Source organism: Camelina sativa, chromosome 11 (genome assembly GCF_000633955.1).
Source record: "Camelina sativa cultivar DH55 chromosome 11, Cs, whole genome shotgun sequence".
Taxonomy (NCBI): Eukaryota; Viridiplantae; Streptophyta; class Magnoliopsida; order Brassicales; family Brassicaceae; genus Camelina; species Camelina sativa.
This window is the reverse complement of record NC_025695.1, coordinates 4,913,049-4,936,608: the sequence shown is the minus strand read 5'-3', so window position 1 is coordinate 4,936,608 and position 23,560 is coordinate 4,913,049. Positions and strand designations below refer to the sequence as shown.

Sequence of the window (23,560 nt, the reverse complement as noted above, 5' to 3'; positions counted from 1 at the left end):
GTACGCCTAAGGTCAACATCGTTCTTGTGTTTCTCACTTGGCGGTGTTCCTTTGAAGCTTCCATATCTCATTGGCTTAGGCATGTAAAGAGAACTGAGTATCTTCTCCAAAGCTACAACTGTATATCTCACATACTTGCTTGAACTCGCGTCTTTCTCAACCAGTGGCCCATAGTTTTGCATATAGCTTCTGTATACCGGCACAATAGCCTGAACAATCTGCTGGCAAACTCTATCCCTCAAATCTTTTTCCGGTAAGACCCATGTGACTTGCTTCTTATGCATCTCATCAAACGCATCATTGAATGCTTTCAATCTCTTCTTGACAAGATCACGAGCCGTGGCATGTCCACCCGAGAAAAGTATAAGTCCTTCTCGGCTCAAGTGGCTTGGAAGCTTACCCCAACTGTCTCTAAGGAATACAGTGGCGTAATACTCTTTGTACTGTTCATGTTCTTTCAGCCATGAATCTCCTAAATGATCCCCAATTTTTGTACCCTTTAAGTTCTTGTATAAATGCCAGTGATTATTCATACCGAAGAAATGAGCAAGAGTTTGATCTGGATACGCTTTCATCCATACATCTAGATTCTGCTCGATGGCTTTGATTATTCTTAGAACCTCAACCATAAGCTGATTATCTTGGAACCTTTCTGATCTCCAGCTCTTATGTATGAGCAGAACCTGAGTTAGTGTTGACTTGTACTTTTCTCCAATAAGTTTATTGCAATAATCAGTGACAAAACTGACTAATCTAGGCACACCACCGTCGTTAGGAGGCGGGGTCTGTTTCTGAATCTCTACCTGAACGAGAAGCTCCCAGAAGATTTCCGCCGCACCATCGATTATCCTTTTGATGAGATCCCTTGTGAAGTTTTGGATCTCAATACAAGCTGCTCCACCAAAGAGACGGTTGAAATCTGCTCTCAGTTTGTTCAACGAAGTAAATATATCTAACAGCTTCAGAAGCTTGATTGGATCTTTCTTGCTATCCGTCACAGTTTTCCCGAACTGAAGGAACGCGAGCATACCAGCCTGAGCAGCAATCTTGGAAAAGCAATCCATCCATACATTCAGACCGAGTCTTTCAAAGACATCGTTGCAAAGCTTGAACTCTGCTTCAAACAGATGCTTAACCGCAAACTCTAAATGATTCCCCCACTGAGCTATATACCCTTCTATGCTCTGCACATCGTTGAACTCAGAAACCGAGATATCTAGATAATCTAAGTCAAGTGCTTGAAGACTAGCTCTAACATTCGAGCTCCTAACTTCAACGTATATTGAAATGCACTTGTCGAGTCTGTTATTAGCTCTGAGTCTCCCAAGAATGGCTTGAAGTTTATGAATTACAGTTACAGGCAACTGAGACGGTGCAATGCAAGCCTGATCGCCGAGTGACGACGGAGACGCCATTGGAAGTGGTACACTGTTATCTTTCAAGAGCCTTCTGAACTCGCTTTCAAGCTTATCTAAAGCAGCATCCCTAAGCCCGCCATCAAGACGCAGTTGAGATCTCTCTTTCTCTCCTCCTCCTCCTACTACTCCTTCAACGTCATTATGAAATTCCCTAAGCCCTCTTAAAGATTTCTTTAAATTCAAAAGATACTTCTCATCAGCAACTTTGTGATCTCCCAAATACTCAACTATATCTTCCAACCACTGGATAGCTAACCCACAATTCTCCCCTAGAAACTTCAAAGCTTCCTCTAACCGCTTCAAAACAGCTAAATAACCAGAAAGATCACTCCTAGGATCTGATAACAAAGACTTCTCAAGTCCATGAACAGCATCAAAAACCTTAAGCACAGCAGCTGCAGGACCAACAGCTCGGTTAATATTACCACCAACATCCCCAAGAGCATCTCTATCAGCACGTATAGGCCTCACGGCAGCTTCAAGGGAAGGCAACCTCTGCTCAATCTCATCAAACCTAGGACCAGTCTTCCCCAAAGCTAAACCAATAGCTTTCGATTTCTCAAGACTCGATTTTAAAGACTTTTTTGCAGCTAGTAAACTCTGAATCCCTCGATCCACCCCAGTAGACTCCGCCATTATCAAATTCAATCAGAATAGAAAACCCTAGAAACCCCCAAAAGCAAAAAAAAAACTCACTACAGTGAAAGCAATTATTAATCTTCCAAACTTTATTCCTAAATAAAAATGAAGACTTTAGAGATAATCGATTCAGAATCAGATGCAAAACTGTTTTGCATCAAACACTTTTCCTCNTTTTTTTTTTTTTTTTTTTGTTATCTTTCTTTTATTCGTCTCCTTTATCACCACACTCGATCAAACCAAACCCAATAAGAACAGAAACTGACAAATAGAAACAAACAAACCCAGGACACAGAAATTTCCACAGCAACCAAACAACCGAAAGCAGAAAATTCCGAGAAAGGAAGTCACTTTTTTAACTTAGACACTCAAACGAAAGAGAATGAGTCGAGATAAGGTCTTCCACTGAATTGGGTCGCCGGTGAAGAGTTGATCCGGCGGTGAATAGAGAGTTAGGCGGAAGAATCGAAACGGTGCGAGTTTCTCCAAAGAGAGAGATACTCAAAAAAAAAAAAAAAAAGGCAGATGAAAAGAAAAAAAAAAAATAGACCTTTTAATTTTTTGTTTTTGTGTTTTCGACAGTTTTTTAATTTTTCTCGCGATGCCCGACGAAAACTGCCAAAGTGCATGACAGTGGAGCACAAGGTTTCACAGCATCACTTGCGACTTCGGTAAAAAAAAAATTAAAATAAAAAAAAAACTTGCTAACAATATTATTATACTACTAGTACAGAAGAAATTAATCAAATGTTAATTACAGAGCACTTTTTTTTTGTTTAACTATTGAATCTTTGCTTTTTCTGTTAAGAGATTTATGCTTCAAGTTCAGATATTCGAATCTTTTCACTTTTTTTTTTTCTGCCAAACATTTTCTGAATGTTAGTAGACTTTTGTGATAGTCTACTTTTTAATGTAGTTTTATCATATTCAACGTTGTGGTAACGTACGACTTAAGCCTAAATTAAATCACTTGTACTTCAAAGCCATATATTTATTTATTTTTATAATGGAAAATACTCTAGTTATTATATGTGTTCTAATTCCATGAGAGTTTATAAATGGTTTTCGGATTTACAAAGTTTAATTATATTATGACGACTAGGATATATATTGTTGAGACTATTTTTTGTTGATTACGATTTTTGGATTTACAAAATTTTAACATGGATGTTATCGTATACATGATACTAAAATTGTAGATGACACACATGAGATGTGTGTGAGAAGACATAGACACCAAAAACTTAAATGGATTTATTCTTCTAAACCGTAACTCAATAAACAGTCATTCCGTTTAAAAAAAACAAAAGAGAAGAGAAGGTTTGATCTCTCAAAAAAAATTTTATCTTTCATTCAAACAGTAGTTGATTCTTTATAACAGAGACCAATACATTCGCAATTTATAAAATTTCCTAATCTAATAATTAACATATTTAATTTAAACGATTTCCTTATATCAAAAACTTTTTATATTGGGAATTTAGCGAGAAACTAAGTTAAAACTAAAGTCAAGAAGAATGCCACTTTTAGTTTTTCTTTTTTAAAAAGAGAAAATTATCACTTATGTCATGAACAGTAGCATATTTAATTAAGAAGGCCAGTTATATTAAAATCTTTTCCTGCGTGCCACAGCTTTTTCTTAAATTGACGAATTTGTCCTCAAAAATACTTAACAATAAAATAAATAATTAATATTATTTTTTGTTATCTCTCTAAAATTTTCATTTCTCTCACCTTCGATTATTCATCTTCTTCCATCTCTCTCTCTTTCTCTCTCTTCTTTCCTCCATAGAAACTTCCATATCCCTTCTTCAATCTCCAATTAATTCCAGTGGCTTCATCTACTGGAGAAAAAATAGAACCAACCTCCATCGTTGATGAACAAATCTTTTTGTTCATTCTGGAGATGCTCCCTTCAAGGCTGAGTAAGATATTTCTCAATTTTAAGATTCTCTTGTTTGTTTCCTTTTCCATACAATTTTAATGGATCATATCTAACATCTGACCTGATATTTGTTTTTCGATGGACCAGATCTGGTAGACCAGATTCGAAGGAACAGATCTCGGTGGACTAAACCCTTAACATGTTGTAGGAGGTGCTCATTTTGTCGTCAAAGATGTTTCCGTCGAGATTGGAGATGAGATTCATCTGTTATCTTTGGAGACCAAATTATGTATGAATTGATGGACAAGATCTAGAGGACATTAATGTACCATTCACATAACTTGTCCATCATCCATTTGTCAAAAATTGACTAACTCTCATTTTATTGTCCATTTTGCATATCTCCCAACCATCATTAGACACAAGTGTTGAAGAGGATTCAAGGATGTGACTCCCAAATGAAAACATTAAAGACCTAACTAGGTACTAACTAATGGACTAGATCTAAAATGTTGTCCACCTTCTAATTAGTCTACTAACTTTGTAACAACCTGTTTTTATTAAATTATAGCATGTTGTTTTTGTTGTATTCATCTCTTTAGTGTCTCTTATATTTGATGGACATGTGTTATTTTGTTCGATGGACATGTTTTTGTAAACCAAATTGTGTACAAGCATCATAAACAGAATAAAGAATGGACAAAAATATAGACTTAGCACAAGTAGTGGACAAACATCTTCACATGTTTATCATTGTTATAAACCATCTTGTCTACAACCAACATGTTGACCAATTTATAGTTTAAACATATTGTCTATCATAATAGTGGACCAAATTTTCAAAAAAAAAGACTTGTCCACAATACTATATGGACAAGAAGCAAAAATGTGGCCATAAAAGATTTGTCTACTAAATCATCTTCTAAAAAATAGAGCAACACGTTCAGATTTTCTTCATTACCTACAATAAAAATATTAGACAATAATTTTTTTTTCTACAGATCCAACTATTGTAAAGAGAACAATTAATACTCGTTTGGACAGCTGTAAAAATGTCACAAACTATGTCAGCTAATTTAAATTCTCCACGTGCACATTTCTGAGTTAATAAACCAAGGTTAATTTAGTCTTCTTACATCTTCCCCTCATGTGAAAAATGACATTTCTCAGAAGGAATAAGAAAAGTGGCATTTTTGCCAAATTTTTTGAGGAAAATGGCATTTCTAGCCAAAATCCCTTTTAGAAATGCCACTTTCTAATTTTATGTCCTATGATAAAAAGACATTTATACCCTTGAACTAAAGAAAAAGATGATTTAAAAAAAAATTGGAGGAGTGGTGAATTTTGCGGCACAAATTGTCACATATGCTTAATTTATGGTGGACCATATCCAATGCTCAATCATGTTTAGTTCATCTCAAATTTGTCCTTCAACCTCTAAAGTGGACCAGATCAGCTTGGTTTGACTCTACTTGTCCATCACCAGGTCTGATTACGCATGTACCGATCTTATTCTGCCTCTAGTGGACCAGATTTAACGTCCAAAAAGTTTTTGTCCACCACATTTATGTCCTTCGTTCTTTTTGTAGACAATATCCACTTAGTTGACAACACTTGTCTATCTCAATTATGTCATTCGCTCTCGTAATGGACCATACCTGCTTGGTTGACGACACTTGTCCATCAGTAACATGGAACCATTTTCTCCACCCTGCAAGCTTTCTACCGCAAACCAATCTTATTGTGCCCCCGGTGGACCAGATTAAACGTCTGAACAGGTTAGTGGACCACATTATGTCCTTCGGTCTCCTTAGTGGACCAGATCTGCTTGGTTGACAATATTTGTCTGTCAATAACTTTAACTTGGTCCACCTCTGCAGGTGAGGCACAAACAGAATCGTACGACCAACCAGCGGATAAACAAGTTATTCACCAATGCATGTTATCATCCTCAACCAAGTGAGGTGAATATTATAGAACTCTAGGGAGGTTTGCAACACCGCCGTACAGAGCGACTGAGATGGAAGAAGATGAGTATAGAGGTTCATAGCACCACTATAGAAAGCGACTGAGATGGGAGAAGATGAGTATGGAGGATCGCAACACTGCTGTGTATGGCAACTGAGATGGAAGAAGATGAGAAGTCTTGAGCTAGAATAAGAGATCAGGGACTTGACAAAAAAAAATGAGATTTGAAAAAAAAAATGTTTGCGTTTCAACTTTCAGCAAAAAAACTAAAATAAATTAATTAGTTTTAGGTTAAAAGAGATAAAGATATAATAGTCTTTTAGATGTAGGTTTGTGGCAGACGGGAAAAGACTTTAGGAGAAATGACATTGAGAAAAATCTTTGGTAGTGTGTATGGCAGAAGTAATAATTTTATCTTTCATATTGATTAACAAACACTAGATTAGAATTAAGAAAATTTCACAAATAAAATTAAGTATATATATGGATCAGCCCAATTAGTCCACACGAGTTTCGTTGCAAGCCTAGGGTTCCTCGATTTCGGAAAAGCGTTGTTAAGAGATCTCCCTAAGTCGTTTGTATCTCTCTGCTTCTTCTTCTTCTAAACGTTACAGCAGTTTCTGTTCTACTGTTTCTTAGGTTTTAGTGGTTTTTGTCTGAAAAAAATATGCCGGTGGCTGGAATAATCACGGAGCAGCCTTCAGAAGAATTATTAGAACAGATCGACAAAACGGCACGTCTGGTTGGGCAAGAGAGGCCGGAGATTCAGGAGACAATGTTGTATGATTTTAAGAGTAGCAGGTTATACAGCTTTGTGTCGAGCGAAGACCCTTATCACGCCTTGATCAAGCAAAAGATTAATAAATACAGTGCTCTAACTAGTCAACGTGCATCTCTGGCTACTCTTAAGCCTCCTCCCTTACCTCGCAGTCGTGAATTAACCATTGCTGTCATTAGGATCACAGCGCAGTTTGCGGCGCGGTATGGGTATGCCATGTGTTTGGTTCATCCCGTATGTTTGCGAGCCCTCTCTTTGACTTTTTGAAACCATCTGATGGCGGCCACACTCTTTATCGTGAACTTCTTGGTTTGTATTCAAGAGTATTAAAACCTTCCAGTAGGTGGTGTACTGGGGAGTCTGTTCGAGGTGCTTTTCTAGACCGTCTTCAATTGGAGGAGCTGGGCGAGGGAGTGGGTACGGTTTGCTTGATTTGCATGCTTTTGTGGTTGGTGTTGACTGTTTTGCCGAGGACGATGGTTGTCACACTGGACGGCTCTTTGATCGTGTGCGTCCTCAACTATTATCTCACTACTATAAAACTGATCAGGATGTCCAACCTGATGCGTCAGCTACTCACGAGTGTGCAGAAACTAATCTTGGGCCTCCTCCTATAAGGATCCACTCAAGGAGCTTGGTATTATTAAGCTCACAGCACTGTTTGTGGCGCGGTATGGCCAGTATTTTCGCCGGGCTTTGATGCTGAGAGTGGCTATGAACCCTCTGTTTGAGTTTCTGTTTTTTCGGTCGTTTTTGTGGCCCCGGTTTGACTCTATGGATCCAACTGAGATCAGATACAATATTTTCTATGTCTTTAGCTGTATGTATATTAGAGTATTAGTGCCTTGCGAAGAGCTGAGTGAGCATCATGTGCAGACCCGTGTTGTTTCGTCTTTTTTTCACGTTCTTCAGTTGGAGATGCTGGAGAAGGGAGTGACGGCGGCTATGATTGATTTGCATGCTTTTGTTCTTGGTGTTGACTGTTTTTCTCACATAGAGAATGATTTTTATTCTGATTTGTTGCCACCTCCTCAACGCCTTTCTATGATGATCATGAAGCCTGATATGCTTGTGCAGCTTCCACTGGGATTTCAGCGTCGTAGTGAGGACTATATACATTTGGGTGTTAATACGAGTGTTCCTCTTCCACGAGTCCCAGGCAATACGTTAGGCTCACAGAGCAGTTCAAGGCGCGGTTTGGGTCCGGCTTTTTGAAAGCTTTAGAGAAGAGAGTGCGTACGGACCCATTGTTTGAGTTCTTGCAGCCTAAAGATAGCCGGCACAATTTTTTCTATGGGCTCTGTGCTGTGTATTCCATGGTATTAATGCGTTCCAAAAAGCTGAAGAAGAGTGATGTTCGTAGAAAGACCGTTCTTGACGATTTTTTTACCCTTCTTCAGTTGAGGAGGCTGGAGGAGGGAGTGGAGGCGGCTGTGATTGATTTGCATGCTTTTGTGGTTGGTGTTGACTGTTTTTCTCATATGGAAGTTTCGGACTACTCTGCAACCATGTTACCACCTTTGCGCCCCTCAGAGATGATCAGAAAGCTTACATATATGCAGCCTCCACTGAGAACTCCGGTTTCTGCTCAGAGTCAAGGTGATGTACCAAGACGTATGTTCAGTTTTCCATATGCATATAGGGGGGCAGGATAACACTCAAACAGCTTGGTATTATGAAGTTCACAGCTCTGTATGTGGCGCGTTATGGGGTGCGTATTTGTCCGGCTTTGATGAAGGAACTGGTTACGAAACCTGAGTTTGAGTTTATGGAGCCAACGAATCGCAACTTCAGTTTGTATAACGCGGCTGTTGATGCGTATTCCAGAGTATTAAAGGTTTTCGATGATGCTTTTGTTGTTGCGGATTTCTTAGACCGTCTTGAATTGGAGAAGCTAAATGAGGATGGCGAATCAAATATCCATATGCATGCTTTTGTGAGTGGTGTTGACTATTTTGCTGCCGTGGAGGATGCTGAGTATTCTGCGTTAATGCCACCATCTGAACCATTTTCTAGTATAATGAACCGAGTACCACCGCTGAGATGTGGGCGTTCAAGGAGGATGATGCAAACTGCACGATCCGAGGAACGAGAGGCAAAGAGACGTAAGCATGCATATCGATATTAGACTTATATGCGCAAAGAGATTATATTTAGTTGATTCACATTCACTTGTTATCTATGATTAGGATGTATTGTGGTTCATCTGTTTCTTTAGTTCCACATAGAAAGAAAAGAACTGTCTTTTTTTTTCCAAATTTTGACCACAAATATAAGTTCTCAGTCTTCCTTTGCCTATGCTTTGAACATGACTTGTCTCCGTATTTCAGCAGCTTGCATTCGTCGACGTCCACATGAAGAGATGGGTCGTCGAACTCGTTGTCGTATGGAGTTGACGCCGGTACGAAGACGTATGTAGTCTATGTATGGGTTGACTTTAAATTTGTCGCTTCTTGTGATCTTGTCAATGTACGGCTAAGGCTAAGACAGAAGGGAAACATATACAGGCTTTCACCATTTTTTTTTTTTTTGAGTTTTGTTTCTGTATTTGGTGGATGTTTGTGTGCTTATCTATCATAGATAGAAAAAAATTATTGGATTTTTAACATTATATACATCATACTCCTGACTGAAATTTAGCTGAACTGATATTGCGTTTTCTTAGGATGAAAACGTTAAATTGTTATGTGAGTAAAATAATTTACTTTCACATCATTGGACTTTGGTGATCAAACGAATGACTCCAAGTCGCCAACCAGATAGAAAACAAACGAATTCCTATTAGCTGACCAAATTAAGTACATTATAACATTTCTCATTCGTCTCATTTTGTACCACATGATTTGGTGTGGTCGTCGTTGTATGCATGTTATTGATTTAAGTATCCTATTTTTTGTTGGTTGGACAAGAAGTAATGGTCTTAGAGTTTCCTTTGTAACTAGAAACTGAAACTTTTGTCTCATTAAAAACATACGTGTATATGAGTGTTTCGTTCCCATTAATATAGTGATAACTTGTTCATCTCTAATTTTGTACACACTATACATGGTGGCTGGTGCCAAAATGTACGTCTTATGGATTGACGTTGATATGTATACATAGGAAATGGTCAAACAATGAAATTTCATTTCTTAAAAAAATAAGTCAGTCGGTGAGGACAAATGGTAATTTAACACAAGAAGATAGAAAATAATTGTCAAACTAAACTACACTAGTAGTAAACTTCGTCCAAGTTCAGACGGCATAAAACTACTTTAGTTGACCCACATAACTTGTCTTTTGGATTTCACATTTATTTAGAAAACTCAAATTCATTATCCAACACAAAAACCCAACTAACAGCATTAAGTATTCATTGACTTTTGTAATCATTCATCCTTGTAGTCAACTTAACTTTCGAAAACAATCCAACGGCCACCAGCTCACAGTTGTATTAATAGAAAAAACAAAAGAATGAATAATGAAATGAAAACGACGAACATAAGTCTATATCATTTGGTACGCAATTAATATCATAACCTCTACGGCTCTACCTAATACCCATATCTGCTAATCATCAACAATAGTAGTAGTATTAAACATGAACAACCACGACTAATTTTCTCTAATTTTAATATTTCTTAGTTAAAAGTAAAAAACAATTTACAAACCAATCCATCTAAAAGTACTAAAGAAAAAATAAAAAAATTACAAAAGTCAAGCCGAGGCAAAGACTAAATCATTAACGCCTGAAGAAGAAATATTCTCCTGCATCGCCGCGGATAGGTTGTGACGGTGCTCTCCTTCGTACGTAACAATAAGCATCGCTGGATCATCTAACGCTCGTTCCACGTGTTTCCTAGCTGGACATCCTCTAAACGTACTGCACTTGTAGTAACCACTGGATCAATCATAACAAAATTAAACACCGTTAGATCTCTCAACTAAACTAGTTATATCAATAACGATGGATTAATAATAATAGAAAGGGTGTGTGTAGGATAGTTACCGTGGGTGTGGTGAGCCTTTGATCGGTTTTTGTCCGTACTTCCTCCACGAGTACTCGTCCGGTGGTATATCGGCGATCTTTGCACTTATCGCCGGTACCCTCACGGTTCTCTTCATCTTGTTTTTCCTGCTTCATTAAATAAAAAATTAAAATAATAACATTAATTAACGAACAAATAAAATTAAAAGTCAACGGTCAAACAAGTCTCTAGTTTATTGTCGGCAAGCTAAAAACTAAATAAGTAATGACTAAACCGGGAATAATGTTTACGGTTTACCTAATTGAATTATTACTGATTTAATTAAGGGTAGTAATAGTCAACTCAACTAAGGGTTGAATATTACGAAATTAAAATGAGTAAGTTTGTTAAAGCGACAGATGGGTGACGTAACGTAACAATACCTTTTTTTGCAATGGCATTTTCCGTGACCTGAGCCGGAGATTCTGCCGGAGAAACTCTCGGAGTGCTCGTGCTCGAGGCATCTTTTTCTGTAAGGATGACCAGCCAAGGGTGGCTTACCGGAGGATGTAACAGGCTGCGACGGAGCAGAGGCGAGGAAGATTTTCCCGTTTGAGACGCTTCCGTCGCCGGTGATAGCCGACGACATGTAGGAAGAGTTTAAAGAGACGCTGAAATTTTCTTTCGAGAATTCCAGCTCGGAGCTCTTTGATTTGGAACCGAAGATGGTCGGTTTAGAGAAATCGAGTGTCACGCTCGGCTGATTCGAATGAACGAAGCTTGACGGCTGAGGAGGAACGGTTTGAGGAAGATGAGAAACAATCGGAGCTTCTAACGGAGCAGGTTTAACGACCTGAGGGAGGGGAGGAGGAGGAGGAGAAACGACGGCGGATGAGCGAACCGGTCCCCGTCTAAACCGAGCGTGACCGGTACGGTTAAGAAGAGAAATGACGGTTTTGAATTTAGAAACGGTGAAATCAGTGATCTCGGAGCAGTCAACGTTGCGTTGTTGTTCGGGACGGTTAGAGAGTACACGGATCAGATGCTCCATACTTTGTAAGCCTTGCGATGCAGCTTCTTGGATAGCCGTTTGATCATCTATCTTGGGGAAACGCATTAGATCGACGGCCATGATGATCTTTTCTTTCTTTTGCTACTGTACTTATGTTTTTGCTAGTCTCTCCGTTGAAGTTGAAGAAGAAAGACGATGGATGAGAAAAGAGAGAGAGGGATGATGGCGTGATATATGGGGAAAAGGAGGTGACCCGGTCAGATTTTTTTTTTTTTTTTTAGTCAAACCATGGAAAGGTTTTGATCTAACGGCTGTGATTGAGTTGAGTATTTCCATGGAATAAAGCAACTAAAATATTAAATCAAAGTTTGGTCTCCTCAACTTCGATGTTACTGGGGTCCCCTTACCCTGGCATCTGAATTTTATCGTTTCCTTCATACTCAAGATATATTTTTTTTTTTCTGTCAACCCTAAATAAATACTAACAACAACAAAATTACTCAAATTAAGGACAAAAATAATTAACCACAACAATAGTAACAATTTTTGTCAATGATTCATATACACAGAGATGGAGGAGAAAGAGGGCCAGCTGGAATTTGGTTGAGGACAACAGAAGGAACTATGAAGAGTTGTCAACGAGACATGGATGATTGATTTAATAAATAATAATGGGTACATTTGACTTTTTTGTTTTTGTTGTTGTAGTTTTCAATTATTGTTAGTACTTCAATTATTTAATAATATTGGAGTATATTTTATGTTTGTTTCATTTTGAATCTTCTGTATTCTTTTAAATTCTACGGGACTTTTCGTATTTTGTCAACTATAGATTCAGAATTAAATAATTTGATAGGTTGCCTATATAATAAAAGTGATGACCATCTTAATTGGGGGTTTGTTTGTTTCCACAACAACCACTAGTCTTGTAATAGTAAAAGATTTGGTTGTAAAGTGACTAGTGGCCAAAGGTTAGTTCTTAATGCACAAAGTATTATCATACTAAGGATCGAATCTCGGTCCCTATAAATGTAAGGATTAAGCTAATGGATCGGCGTGTTGTGGCCCAATGATTGATAAAAAAAAATTTAATGTTCAAACTTTTACTTCTTAAATACAGTAGTTAAGCTAACCCTTAATTAGTTCTAGAAACAGTCTTCCACTTGACAATTATCACAAAGCGAACCCTTAAAATTAGTTAATTTATTCTACAGATATTGTGAAAGAATTCATACTAATTTTCATACTAGCAAAAATGGTTTGACTAATAGATTTTTAAAAGTCCACTAGAACAGCGATTAATAATAAACACGACAAAGGAGGGGGAAAAGCTAGTCTATTTAAAAATTTAAAGTAGCACTGTACTATATATTTTTAAAAATATTATTCATTTATTTCGCTATTTGACCACCTCGTTAACCGGGTGGTCCCGTTAACTCTTATACGAACCATTAGATTTTATAAAGATAGATCCAACGGTGGATCTGTAGATGCTAGTGTTCACTAATTTTTATGATTTTATGAGCCTAAAACAATAATCTCCAGCCAGCTATTTAGGTTCTTGTCACGTGTCGACTTTGTTATGTATGTCTCATATGTATTGATGGTATTGGTCCGTTTCTTACAGAAAAAATGTACTGTATTAAGGAAAACAAACATTAGGAAAAGCATCCGATTGATAAATTAGGGAGAGGCTGGTTTTTGATTATTATTTTTTTTGTCAATTAGACCACAATTAGCCGGTTCATTAGTCAAATCCCCACGTTCGTAGGGAACGAGACTCGATTCCGGGTGTGATGATATCTTGTACATTAAGAATTTACCATTTCACTACACTAAAATCACTTTAAATAACTTTACTTCACGGTTTTTGATTATTTTTAACTGGCAAAATATATGTTTTGGGAATTAATCTGGACATCAGATTAAAATCTATAACTTATTGAAAAAAAAATAGAACGTGTTGTGTAACGTGTTAATGGCTATGGGTGGAGAAGAAAGCATGGGTTGTTGTTATTTTAAAACACTTTCCTTTTGTCAACGATTAAAATTATAACATGGGGTTAGTTGACCCGACCTATCGAGTTGTATTATTATTGTCGTGCACGTCTGTTATCTATATATGCTTACAAAAATCTCAATGATCATCCTTTTCTTTATGTGTGTCAATATGTGTTATGGTATAATGGTATATTGTTTGGATCATCTCTTTTTTTCCGTCCGGATCAATGTTTGCTTGGTTAATTAAAATCAGAACAGATAACAAATAGAGTTATTTGTAAGAACGAAACAACAAATAAAACTTATTTTGGTTCTATATATATATTCTAGGTATACCGTATATCTGTATGCCGGGAAAAATCTGTTGTAATAAACTACGATGAAATCTTATTCATCCCCATTTTCTTTTTTCTTTTGTTCTTGGGTTTTTAATATATTATAATAAGCAGGTGAAGAAACGTGTTCGTTAAATTGCATGTGGTATCTCTACGTACAACCTTACGTATTGTATTGATTATAGGTTGTTAATTTACTACAATACGATGGAATATTGATAGAAGCTTCGTATTAATAATTGAGTGTTTGTGCTTCATAATAAACTGTACATAACAATTTTGAAGTAATAATAATACAAATAAATTCTGACTTCAATATTTTTTGTTACATAACAAATTTTTTGAAGTAATAAAGTTACATGCGTTATATTTAGTTTTTACGTGTAAATTAGATTAGTAAATATATTTATGATTTAAAGCTTTTGGTTTAAGATAATTTTGCCAATACGCCATAAGCAAATAATATATCGAATTAGTAATTACTATCTTTCTAATTTATTTATCAAATCTTGTCAAATATCTAATTGACTCTATACTAATTTTTTACATACATTTTTAGATTATTTTATTCCTAATTGAAGTTAGTGGAGTTGTTTTAAAATATTTTCTTAATGAAGGAAAAGAAGAAAGATATAAATTCGATCATGATTTATTCTACAATATAGTCTGATACAATTCGAATGGGAACCTGTCTTTAATTATTGAACCAATTGTCTAAGTCTCTAAGAGAAGGTTTGGGCCGAATGTTTTTTTAACTTTCTGATCGATGAGAAGTCAACGTAAACATAATGGATTTATTCTATAAACATTGACTGGCTATTCATAAGCTGATAAGCACACACGGATTTAACACGCATTTGAGAAATAAATGGCTCTTTATCTTAATCTTTACGTTTTGATTTACAGTATTCTCATATCTTTTTTACTAATCATGTTATTACTGTCGATATTTCAGAACTACTTATGCTGACAGTTTGTACTTTTTAGAAAATAACTAAAGATATTTAAATATGAAATGAAAACTTAATCTAATGAAAAATAGCTAATATATTTGTACGTAGTTCTATTAGTTTTGTTTTATAATTATAAATCGCAGTTTGCATGTTCTAGACTTCTAGGTTATGGCAATGGTATGCATATTTTACTTATACAAAGCCGTAAGGAAGAATATGTAAAGGAAAAAAAGTTGACGAGAGTGGAATCCAGTGTGGACTTCAACTAGATATGTTATATTATGTTTGTTTCTATTATTAACGTTTAACGTATATTTTGGATGTAAACGTTGGGTCTCGAATTATTTTGCTTTAATGTATAAACAAGAAACGGCACTGCAGCATATGGTGGTCTTGGAAAACGAAATATATACTTCTTTTTTTTATATACAAGGGGTGGATCCAAAAAATTCCAAACCGAAGCACATAAAGATAGGTCGGGTCATCCAATTTTAATGGAGTATCCAAATAAATTTATTAGGCCACGAAAGAGAGTTTTTAAAAATCTATATTGCTTGACTTTTGTGTGATAAATATATGCAATTAGATAGATTAAAGAGAAACTTATTAAATAAATATTCGAATCAATTACACAACTTGGCTTAAGATTTGATTCTAGTCGATAAAAATATAAAACATGCTCCATATGCTATTCATATCTCCCATACAAAATAATAAAACAAAGACGAATATATGTCGCCATCACGGAAGGTTCGATTAGTTTTGAGAAGTTTTAATGGGCCTGGTACAAGTAAGCCCATTGGACAAGTTTTCAGATTATTTTAATCGGGTCGGTTTGATATACCCGACCCGATATGATTATCCTTATCGTTTGCTTCCAAATCAACAGAAACAAAAAGAGGAAGAAGAAAAAGAATGGCGAGAGTGTTCGTCTCTATCCCTATGCAACCCACACAAACAATCTTATCCGCGTCTTCTTCTTCAACTTCTTCTTCTCAGCCGCTATTCTCACCGCCGGCAAACAATTTCTGCGGCGGTGGAGTAGGAGGAGCCGGGGGATTAAGTCTTACCCGGAGAATCAGAGACTGTTCCGTTGTGACGCGAGCAGGGCCGAGCACGAGTAGCTACTTGCTAGCGTTCGCCATCCCTGCTACTCTTATCGCGGCCACTGTCTTCACTTCAATCAAAATCGCTGATAAGCTCGACGAAGATTTCCTCGAGGATGTAAGATCGCCGTTTCCCAGTTCACCATATCTTAATTCAATGATTCGATTTTAGAGTTTTGAATTTGTTTGAAGTTATTTAATTTATGTCATCCTTAGAATTTAAGAGAAATCACCATTGTGTTCTAATAATATAGGCAGGCCTTAAGTGTTGTGACTGAGTAGACTGATACCATTACCGTGCCATTTGGTTTGCTATAGATTGCGTTGAACCAAGCGATAAAAGCAGCAGAAAATGGGGAGAATGGTGAACGTGACATGTCACTGGACGATGTCATTCAAGAACCTGTGCTTCAACGAACACGTAACCGGCCTAAACGTGAAGTTTAACACACACATAATAAACATCTTGTTAAAGATTTCTTCAATGATCTCGTGACTGTACTGTAATACATCTTGTGTTTTGTATAAGGATGTAAGCTTTGTAGCCTTCTTTAGTCCCGTTTATAGTTGTAGTTACTTGTATTACAATATTATTTTGATCATATGTAAAAAAAAGAACGGATGATTAATATCAAATGCTGCTCATTACCGATTAAGTTTTGAGTAGATTTCATCTATGTCCTCCTCCTCTGTTGTTTGGCTGAGCTTACTTCTGTAAATTTGTAATTTTGGTAATAGCCTCAAACTGGCCAACGAAACCCAAGTACCATCTGACCCGTTTTAAATTGGGCTTTTAAGGCCCAGTTTGAGCTGTAACTTTTGCGAAGAGTAGTGTGTTTGGGAATTTTTCACGTTTCGCTTCAAATCGACGTCTGTGTATTGTGTAAGGTTGAATCGCGTCGTGGTGTTTTTCATCTTTAGCAGTTTTGGTTGTCTTTTTTTTTTGTTTTCCCTTTGCCAAACGACCGAGACACACCAGCTAAACGCCATTCGCGTTAGATCTAAGGAGAAAGCGACGTACATAATAGGTGTTTTCAAGCAATTCGTTCTACAGGAAGGAGATTAACGCTCAAAGTTGATTTCAGTCTCCCTTTGAGTATTCTCTTCTACGGATCGAGGGTATGCTTTAGCTCAGTTTCGTGATTTTCTTAGCGTATTTATCGAATTTGTTTTGGTGGAATTTGATATTTAATTGCGGCTTTAGGATCATGGGTTTGGATTTAGCTTCCGTCTTATTTTATCACTGGGGTGTGTAAAACTATTGAATCTGGATATTTATGATATCTCTGCACAAATTTGTGTCTGTTTTTGTTACTTTTTATGCGAATTGGGTTTTGATCTGTGTTGTTCATTATTCTAAAGCCACTATATTGTGTCGGTGCTCTGTGATATCATGTATAAGTTTTGTTAAATTAGCTCAGTTTTCCTTGTTTTTCAATTCTGCGTCAGTCAGGAGGCAAGAACCATGATGATCCAAAATTGGTGTTGATCCACGAATATTCATTGTGGGAACAAGAACAGAGTGAATCAAATGGACAAGAAAAAGAATCGTAGCGATCCACTTGCTGCTGGGCGTCAGAAGGTTAGCTTCGTTGTCTCTTTGGAAGTTGTGTAGATATTCTCAATTATCACAAAATGTCAGTTGGTGCTCTACTGTTTCATTTCCTTCTGCTGTGTTTATCGTCTAAGTTCATAGTTTAGGAGGAAATATTTGATAGCCTGGTTTCTTGATATAATGCTCTTTCTCATTTTTAGCTATTAAAGAAGTTAAGTTATTTTGCTATATTTCACGCATAACTTTACCCAACTTGTCTCCACAGCCTATACTTGATTACTTGTCCACCCTTGATTTATACAGACACAGAAACATTGGTTGGAAATTGTCTTAACTGCTAATTTTCTTGACCTACTTTCAGCTTCAACAATTTCGTCAAAAGAAGGCTGACAAAGGCACTGATCAGAAAAAGGACTCCAAAGGCAGTACAAGCCAAGGAAAATCCTCTAAAAAATCTGGTAAATCTGAGAAGCATGAGCGTAAACCTGACACAAGTGCTGTTAGTGATGAGGCAGAAGCTCCGTCCCATGTGGCTGCAGGAGGAGCTACATCTCATGTAAATGTTGGCGAGGAGGTTGTTGATTCTCCACAAACTTCTGCAAATGCAGAAGCTCACGAAGATGTTTCAGTCCATGGTTCAGCATCAGAACCTGATCCGCCTCAGCCAGTAAATACTACGTCTGATGATGGATCTGAAGTGAGAAAAGAAGTAGTTAATTCTGAAAATGATATCAGTATATCATTATCCACGGAAGAAGAGAATATGAAGTCTATCAACAGTGAAACGGATGGCACAGTAGATTCTCTGACATCTGACCCTGCAGATTCTGAGAAGGGAGTTATACATAACGATGCATCTATTAATGTTGACGAAGTATCTGCTGCTTCTGGAAACATAGCTGAAGAAAAAGGAGTTGAAGTTGAAAGTGGGTCTGGGAGTGTGGATAAGCCACATCAGCCATCATCTCTCCATGAATATATTCCTGATGTTTCCTTGATTCGTGCAAGGGGAGATCAGGTAACTGATGTAGGTTGTTCTCTCCTTCTCTTCATGCTTCTCCCTTCAATCAGTTTTTTAATTACTTTTTCTTCGATACGGGTAAAGAGGTTAGATTTATTGCATGCAACCTTTTGATGTGTAATTCAATTCTCATTTGTTTCTGGGTAGGGGAAATGCAGGAAGAAGATGGTTCACACATGGAGCAGTTTTCTGAATCACTTGCAAAGGCAGGTGTGGATAAGATTGCAACTGAAGAAAGGCAAACAAGCGATCCAGCATCTGCTTCCCCTTCACACTTTTCAGAGGGATCCTCAGTTACACTTGATTCAGTTCAACTAGATGGAATAAGTGGTAATATTAGAAGCCAACAGATCAGGGAAGCTGCAGAGCTTAATGAAGAGAAACCAGAAACATCTATTCATTTTCCTATGAACAGAGATCACGTGCTTTCTGCTGAACCTGAGGAAGGCTCGGTTGCACATATGGCTAGTCAGCTGCAATTGCCTGAGAGCGTCAGTCTATCTGAAGTTTCGAGCCATGAGGAACCTCGTAAACTCGACACATTGAATCTATCTGGTGACGTTTCCGTTGCTCATGTTCACGAAGGCCGCTCAGTCAGCTTCTTACAGCTTGTGGATATTGTACGAGGACTTGGACAAGATGAATATCAAATTTTGTGCAATGCAAGAGAGGCTGCTTCCAGTAATGAGCCAGGAACAAGTTCCCTGGAGCGATTAAGAGAAGAACTATTTGTTTCGAGTACCATGGAAGATATACTCCATGTGCAACTCACGGAACAGTCTCATCTACAAAACGAGTTTGATCATCAACATAACCAACTGGTAGCTGAAATATCACAGCTTCGTACATCATATAATGCGGTGACAGAGAGAAATGACTTTCTTGTAGAGGAACTATCAGAGTGCCAGTCTAAACTATATGCTGCCACAAGGTCAAATGAGAAGCTTGAAAATCAGCTTCTTGCTACAGAAGCACAAGTGGAGGATTTCACTACTAAGATGAATGAATTGCAGCTTAGCCTAGAAAAGTCCGTGTTGGATCTATCTGAGGCGAAAGAAAAGTTCATCAATCTTCAGGTGGAGAATGATACGTTGGTTGCAGCCATTTCTTCCGTGAATGATGAGAAAAAGGAACTTCTTGAAGAAAAAAAATCCAAGAACTATGAGATTGAGCATCTTTCGTCTGAGTTAAACAATTGCAAGAACGTGGCGGCCATACTAAAGGCAGAAGTTGAGCAATTGGAAAATACTATTGGTCCACTGAAAGATGAGAAGATGAATCTTATGGATGATAAATATAGTTTATTGGGTGAGGCAGAAAAGTTACAGGAAGAATTGGCAAATTGTAAGACGTTGGCCACCCTGCAAGAGGTGGAAAATTTAAACATAAAGGAGACGCTTTCTTTATTGACAGGCCAGCAGACTAAGTTTGATGAGAACAACCTACGTCTCAGGGAAGAAAATGAGAAAGCACATCTAGAACTGAGTGCACATCTGATCTCGGAGACTTATTTATTGTCCGAGTATTCCAATCTAAAAGAAGGATATTCTTTGTTGAATAATAAACTCTTGAAGTTTCAAGGGGAAAAGGAACATTTGGTTGAGGAAAATGATAAACTTACGCATGAACTTCTTACTCTTCAAGAGCGTACGTCAACTGTACAAAAAGAGCGGACTCATCTAGAAGTTGAGTTAAAAGAAGCAATAGCGCGCCTCGATAAATTGGCTGAAGAAAATACATCTCTTACTAGCAGCATTATGGTAGAAAAAGCTAGAATGGTAGACATTGGTAACGAGGATGCATCAGGATTGATCAATCAGGAAATTTCTGAGAAACTTGAGAAAAGTTCAGAAGTCGGGGTTAGTAAACAGACCGCATCATTCCTTGAAAATGCGCTATATACAAATTTGGAAGAGGTGATGGAAGAGACGTCTGAGTTTTCTGCCTTGAAGAAGAATCTGGATAAGGGGGAGAAAATGGTTCAGAACCTTGAAGAGGCAATTAAGCAGATCCTTGCTGATTCTTCAATGAGTAAATCTAGGGATAAGGGTGCTACACCAGCAGTATCAAAACTGATTCAAGCTTTTGAGTCAAAGCAGAAACCAGAAGAACAGGAATCGGAAAAAGCACAGTTAACTGATGATCTATCAGAAGGAGATCAATTTGTATCTGTGAATGTGCAGATTAGAAGTTTGAGAGGCTTGCTTGCTCAGTTACTCTTGAATGCTAAGGAGGCTGGTATACAATTCAACCAGTTAAGTGATGACAGGACATCGACAAATCAAAGACTCAAGGAGTTAAATGTTGAGTTCGCATCTCAGCAGGATCACATTGATGTTCTGGAGGCAGATAGTATTGAGAGTAAAATTTCATTTGAAGCTCTGAAGCATTATTCATATGAGCTGCAACATAGAAACCATGAACTTGAACTTCTTTGTGAATCATTAAAGCTAAGAAATGGTAGTATCGGTGTAGAAAACACGGAGCTCAATAAGAAGCTGAGTTCTTGCTTACTGAGAATCGATGAGCTTGAAATTCAGCTGGAAAACTTACAGCAGACTTTAAGTAGCTTTTTGTCCTCAATGGAAGAACAGTTAGTGGCCTTGCAGGATGAATCTGAGAGGGCAATGATGCTAGAACATGAATTGACATCATTGATGTCTGAATTTGGTGAAGCAGTTGTGAGGCTGGATGATTGTCTACTCAGATCTGGCACTTCTGTAGCTTCTGTTGGCTTAGATATGAGCAAGCGCATATCTGGTTCTGTTGATATGGCTGTAAAGATGATTGACGATCTGGAGGCAAAACTTGAAGCTGCTTATGCGAAGCATGAGTCCACCTCAAACCAATATGAGGAATTGAAGCAGAGTTTCAGTACTCTGTTTGAGAAGAATGAATTTGCAGCTTCTTCAATGCAGAAGATCTATGCTGATTTGACAAAATTGATTACTGAATCATGTGGGTCAGAGGAAATAGCCAATCTTGAAGTTGAAAATGTAGCTGTCTCTGATCCTTTTAAGGATGGTAGTTTTGAGAATCTGATGGAGGCTGTGCGAAATATTCTTTCTGAGAGGCTTGAACTTCGGTCTGTGATTGATAAGCTAAAGTCGGACTTGTCGAGTAAATCAAACGATATGGAGGAACTGGCGCAGCAAAGCCTTCATTCCACTTCACTTCGAGAGTTAGTTGGGAAGGTTGAGGGTGTTCTGGAACTTGAAAGTGGAATTAGTTCTGAATCTCCTAGTTCACATGTGGAGTTTCTTGTTTCCCAACTTGTTCAGAAGTTTATGGAGACTGAGGAATTGGCTCATCTCCTCAGAAAACAGTTAGAGGCTAAGCAGAATGAGTTGATGGAGATCCAGGAGAGTTTACTGCACCATAAATCGGAAATAGGTGANATGAATTGACATCATTGATGTCTGAATTTGGTGAAGCAGTTGTGAGGCTGGATGATTGTCTACTCAGATCTGGCACTTCTGTAGCTTCTGTTGGCTTAGATATGAGCAAGCGCATATCTGGTTCTGTTGATATGGCTGTAAAGATGATTGACGATCTGGAGGCAAAACTTGAAGCTGCTTATGCGAAGCATGAGTCCACCTCAAACCAATATGAGGAATTGAAGCAGAGTTTCAGTACTCTGTTTGAGAAGAATGAATTTGCAGCTTCTTCAATGCAGAAGATCTATGCTGATTTGACAAAATTGATTACTGAATCATGTGGGTCAGAGGAAATAGCCAATCTTGAAGTTGAAAATGTAGCTGTCTCTGATCCTTTTAAGGATGGTAGTTTTGAGAATCTGATGGAGGCTGTGCGAAATATTCTTTCTGAGAGGCTTGAACTTCGGTCTGTGATTGATAAGCTACAGTCGGACTTGTCGAGTAAATCAAACGATATGGAGGAACTGGCGCAGCAAAGCCTTCATTCCACTTCACTTCGAGAGTTAGTTGGGAAGGTTGAGGGTGTTCTGGAACTTGAAAGTGGAATTAGTTCTGAATCTCCTAGTTCACATGTGGAGTTTCTTGTTTCCCAACTTGTTCAGAAGTTTATAGAGACTGAGGAATTGGCTCATCTCCTCAGAAAACAGTTAGAGGCTAAGGAGAATGAGTTGATGGAGATCCAGGAGAGTTTACTGCATCATAAATCGGAAATAGGTGGTCTCAGGGAAAATTTAACCCACGCAGAGGAGTCGCTTGTGGCTGTACAATCTGAGTTACAAGATAAATCTAATGAATGTGAACAATCAGAGCAGAGGTTATTATCGACTAGAGAGAAGCTTAGCATAGCTGTTGCTAAAGGAAAAGGTTTGATTGTTCAGCGTGACAATGTCAAGCAGTCATTGGCCGAAACCTCTGCTAAACTACAGAAGTGCTCAGAGGAATTGAATTTGAAGGACTCAAGGCTTCTGGAAGTTGAAGCAAAACTTAAGACCTATACGGAGGCAGGTGAACGCGTGGAAGCATTAGAATCTGAGCTTTCATACATCCGAAACTCAGCTACTGCACTGCGGGAATCTTTTCTTCTCAAAGACTCTCTGCTTCACAGAATTGAAGAAATTTTGGAAGATTTGGATCTCCCAGAGCATTTTCATGCTCGAGATATATTGGAAAAGGTGGAGTGGTTAGCAAGATCAGCCAACGGCAACTCTTTGCGTCCCTCTGATTGGGATCAGAAGAGTTCTGATGGCGGTGCGGGATTTGCTATCTCGGAGCCCTGGCGGGAGGATGTACAAACTGGCACAAGTTCTGAGGATGACTTAAGGATCAAGTTTGAGGAGCTAAAAGGGAAGTTTTATGGATTGGCTGAACAGAATGAAATGCTCGAGCAGTCCTTGATGGAAAGGAATACCTTGGTACAGAAATGGGAAAAACTCCTCGAGAATATTGATATGCCTCCACAGCTACAGTCCATGGAAGTGGAAAACAAGATTGAATGGCTTGCAACT

At 37.8% G+C, this 23,560-nt stretch overlaps 5 protein-coding genes across 8 annotated transcripts in view; 3 read left to right on the top strand and 2 right to left on the bottom strand.

Annotated features, from left to right (window-relative positions):
* The window catches only part of LOC104721685 (exocyst complex component EXO70A1-like), a 4,814-nt gene extending 2,221 nt beyond the window's left edge, over positions 1-2,593 (bottom strand). The window contains exon 1 of one of the 3 annotated variants that reach the window (XM_019233095.1): positions 7-2,593. In XM_019233095.1, the coding sequence (XP_019088640.1) occupies positions 7-2,054 (2,048 nt within the window). In that variant the 5' untranslated portion in view covers positions 2,055-2,593. The remainder of the gene's footprint in view (positions 1-6) is intronic. The other 2 variants (XM_010439724.2, XM_010439723.2) reach the window with 2 other exon arrangements.
* LOC109127230 lies at positions 8,564-8,906 on the top strand. Its single transcript, XM_019231765.1, has 2 exons — positions 8,564-8,793; positions 8,878-8,906. Exons 1-2 carry the CDS (start codon positions 8,613-8,615, stop codon positions 8,904-8,906), a joined length of 210 nt encoding a protein of 69 aa, XP_019087310.1. The 5' UTR covers positions 8,564-8,612.
* LOC104721684 (probable WRKY transcription factor 11) lies at positions 10,239-11,867 on the bottom strand. 2 transcript variants are annotated; one of them, XM_010439721.2, is made up of 3 exons: positions 11,079-11,867; positions 10,677-10,805; positions 10,239-10,568 (listed from the first exon to the last, which is right to left on the bottom strand). In XM_010439721.2, exons 1-3 carry the CDS (start codon positions 11,765-11,767, stop codon positions 10,385-10,387), a joined length of 1,002 nt encoding a protein of 333 aa, XP_010438023.1. In that variant the 5' UTR covers positions 11,768-11,867; the 3' UTR covers positions 10,239-10,384. The 2 variants fall into 2 exon arrangements, with proteins under 2 accessions (XP_010438023.1, XP_010438024.1); XM_010439722.2 differs by having other exon boundaries at positions 10,677-10,802.
* On the top strand, positions 15,819-16,698 carry LOC104721683. The gene is made up of 2 exons (XM_010439720.2): positions 15,819-16,160; positions 16,361-16,698. Exons 1-2 carry the CDS (start codon positions 15,852-15,854, stop codon positions 16,487-16,489), a joined length of 438 nt encoding a protein of 145 aa, XP_010438022.1. The 5' UTR covers positions 15,819-15,851; the 3' UTR covers positions 16,490-16,698.
* LOC104727642 (nucleoporin nup211-like) overlaps positions 16,923-23,560 on the top strand; it is a 12,054-nt gene continuing 5,416 nt past the window's right edge. Inside the window, exons 1-5 of the mRNA XM_019231764.1 lie at positions 16,923-17,161; positions 17,492-17,624; positions 17,959-18,628; positions 18,766-21,812; positions 22,571-23,554. Coding sequence (XP_019087309.1) covers positions 17,574-17,624; positions 17,959-18,628; positions 18,766-21,812; positions 22,571-23,554 — 4,752 coding nt within the window. The 5' untranslated portion in view covers positions 16,923-17,161; positions 17,492-17,573. The remainder of the gene's footprint in view (positions 17,162-17,491; positions 17,625-17,958; positions 18,629-18,765; positions 21,813-22,570; positions 23,555-23,560) is intronic.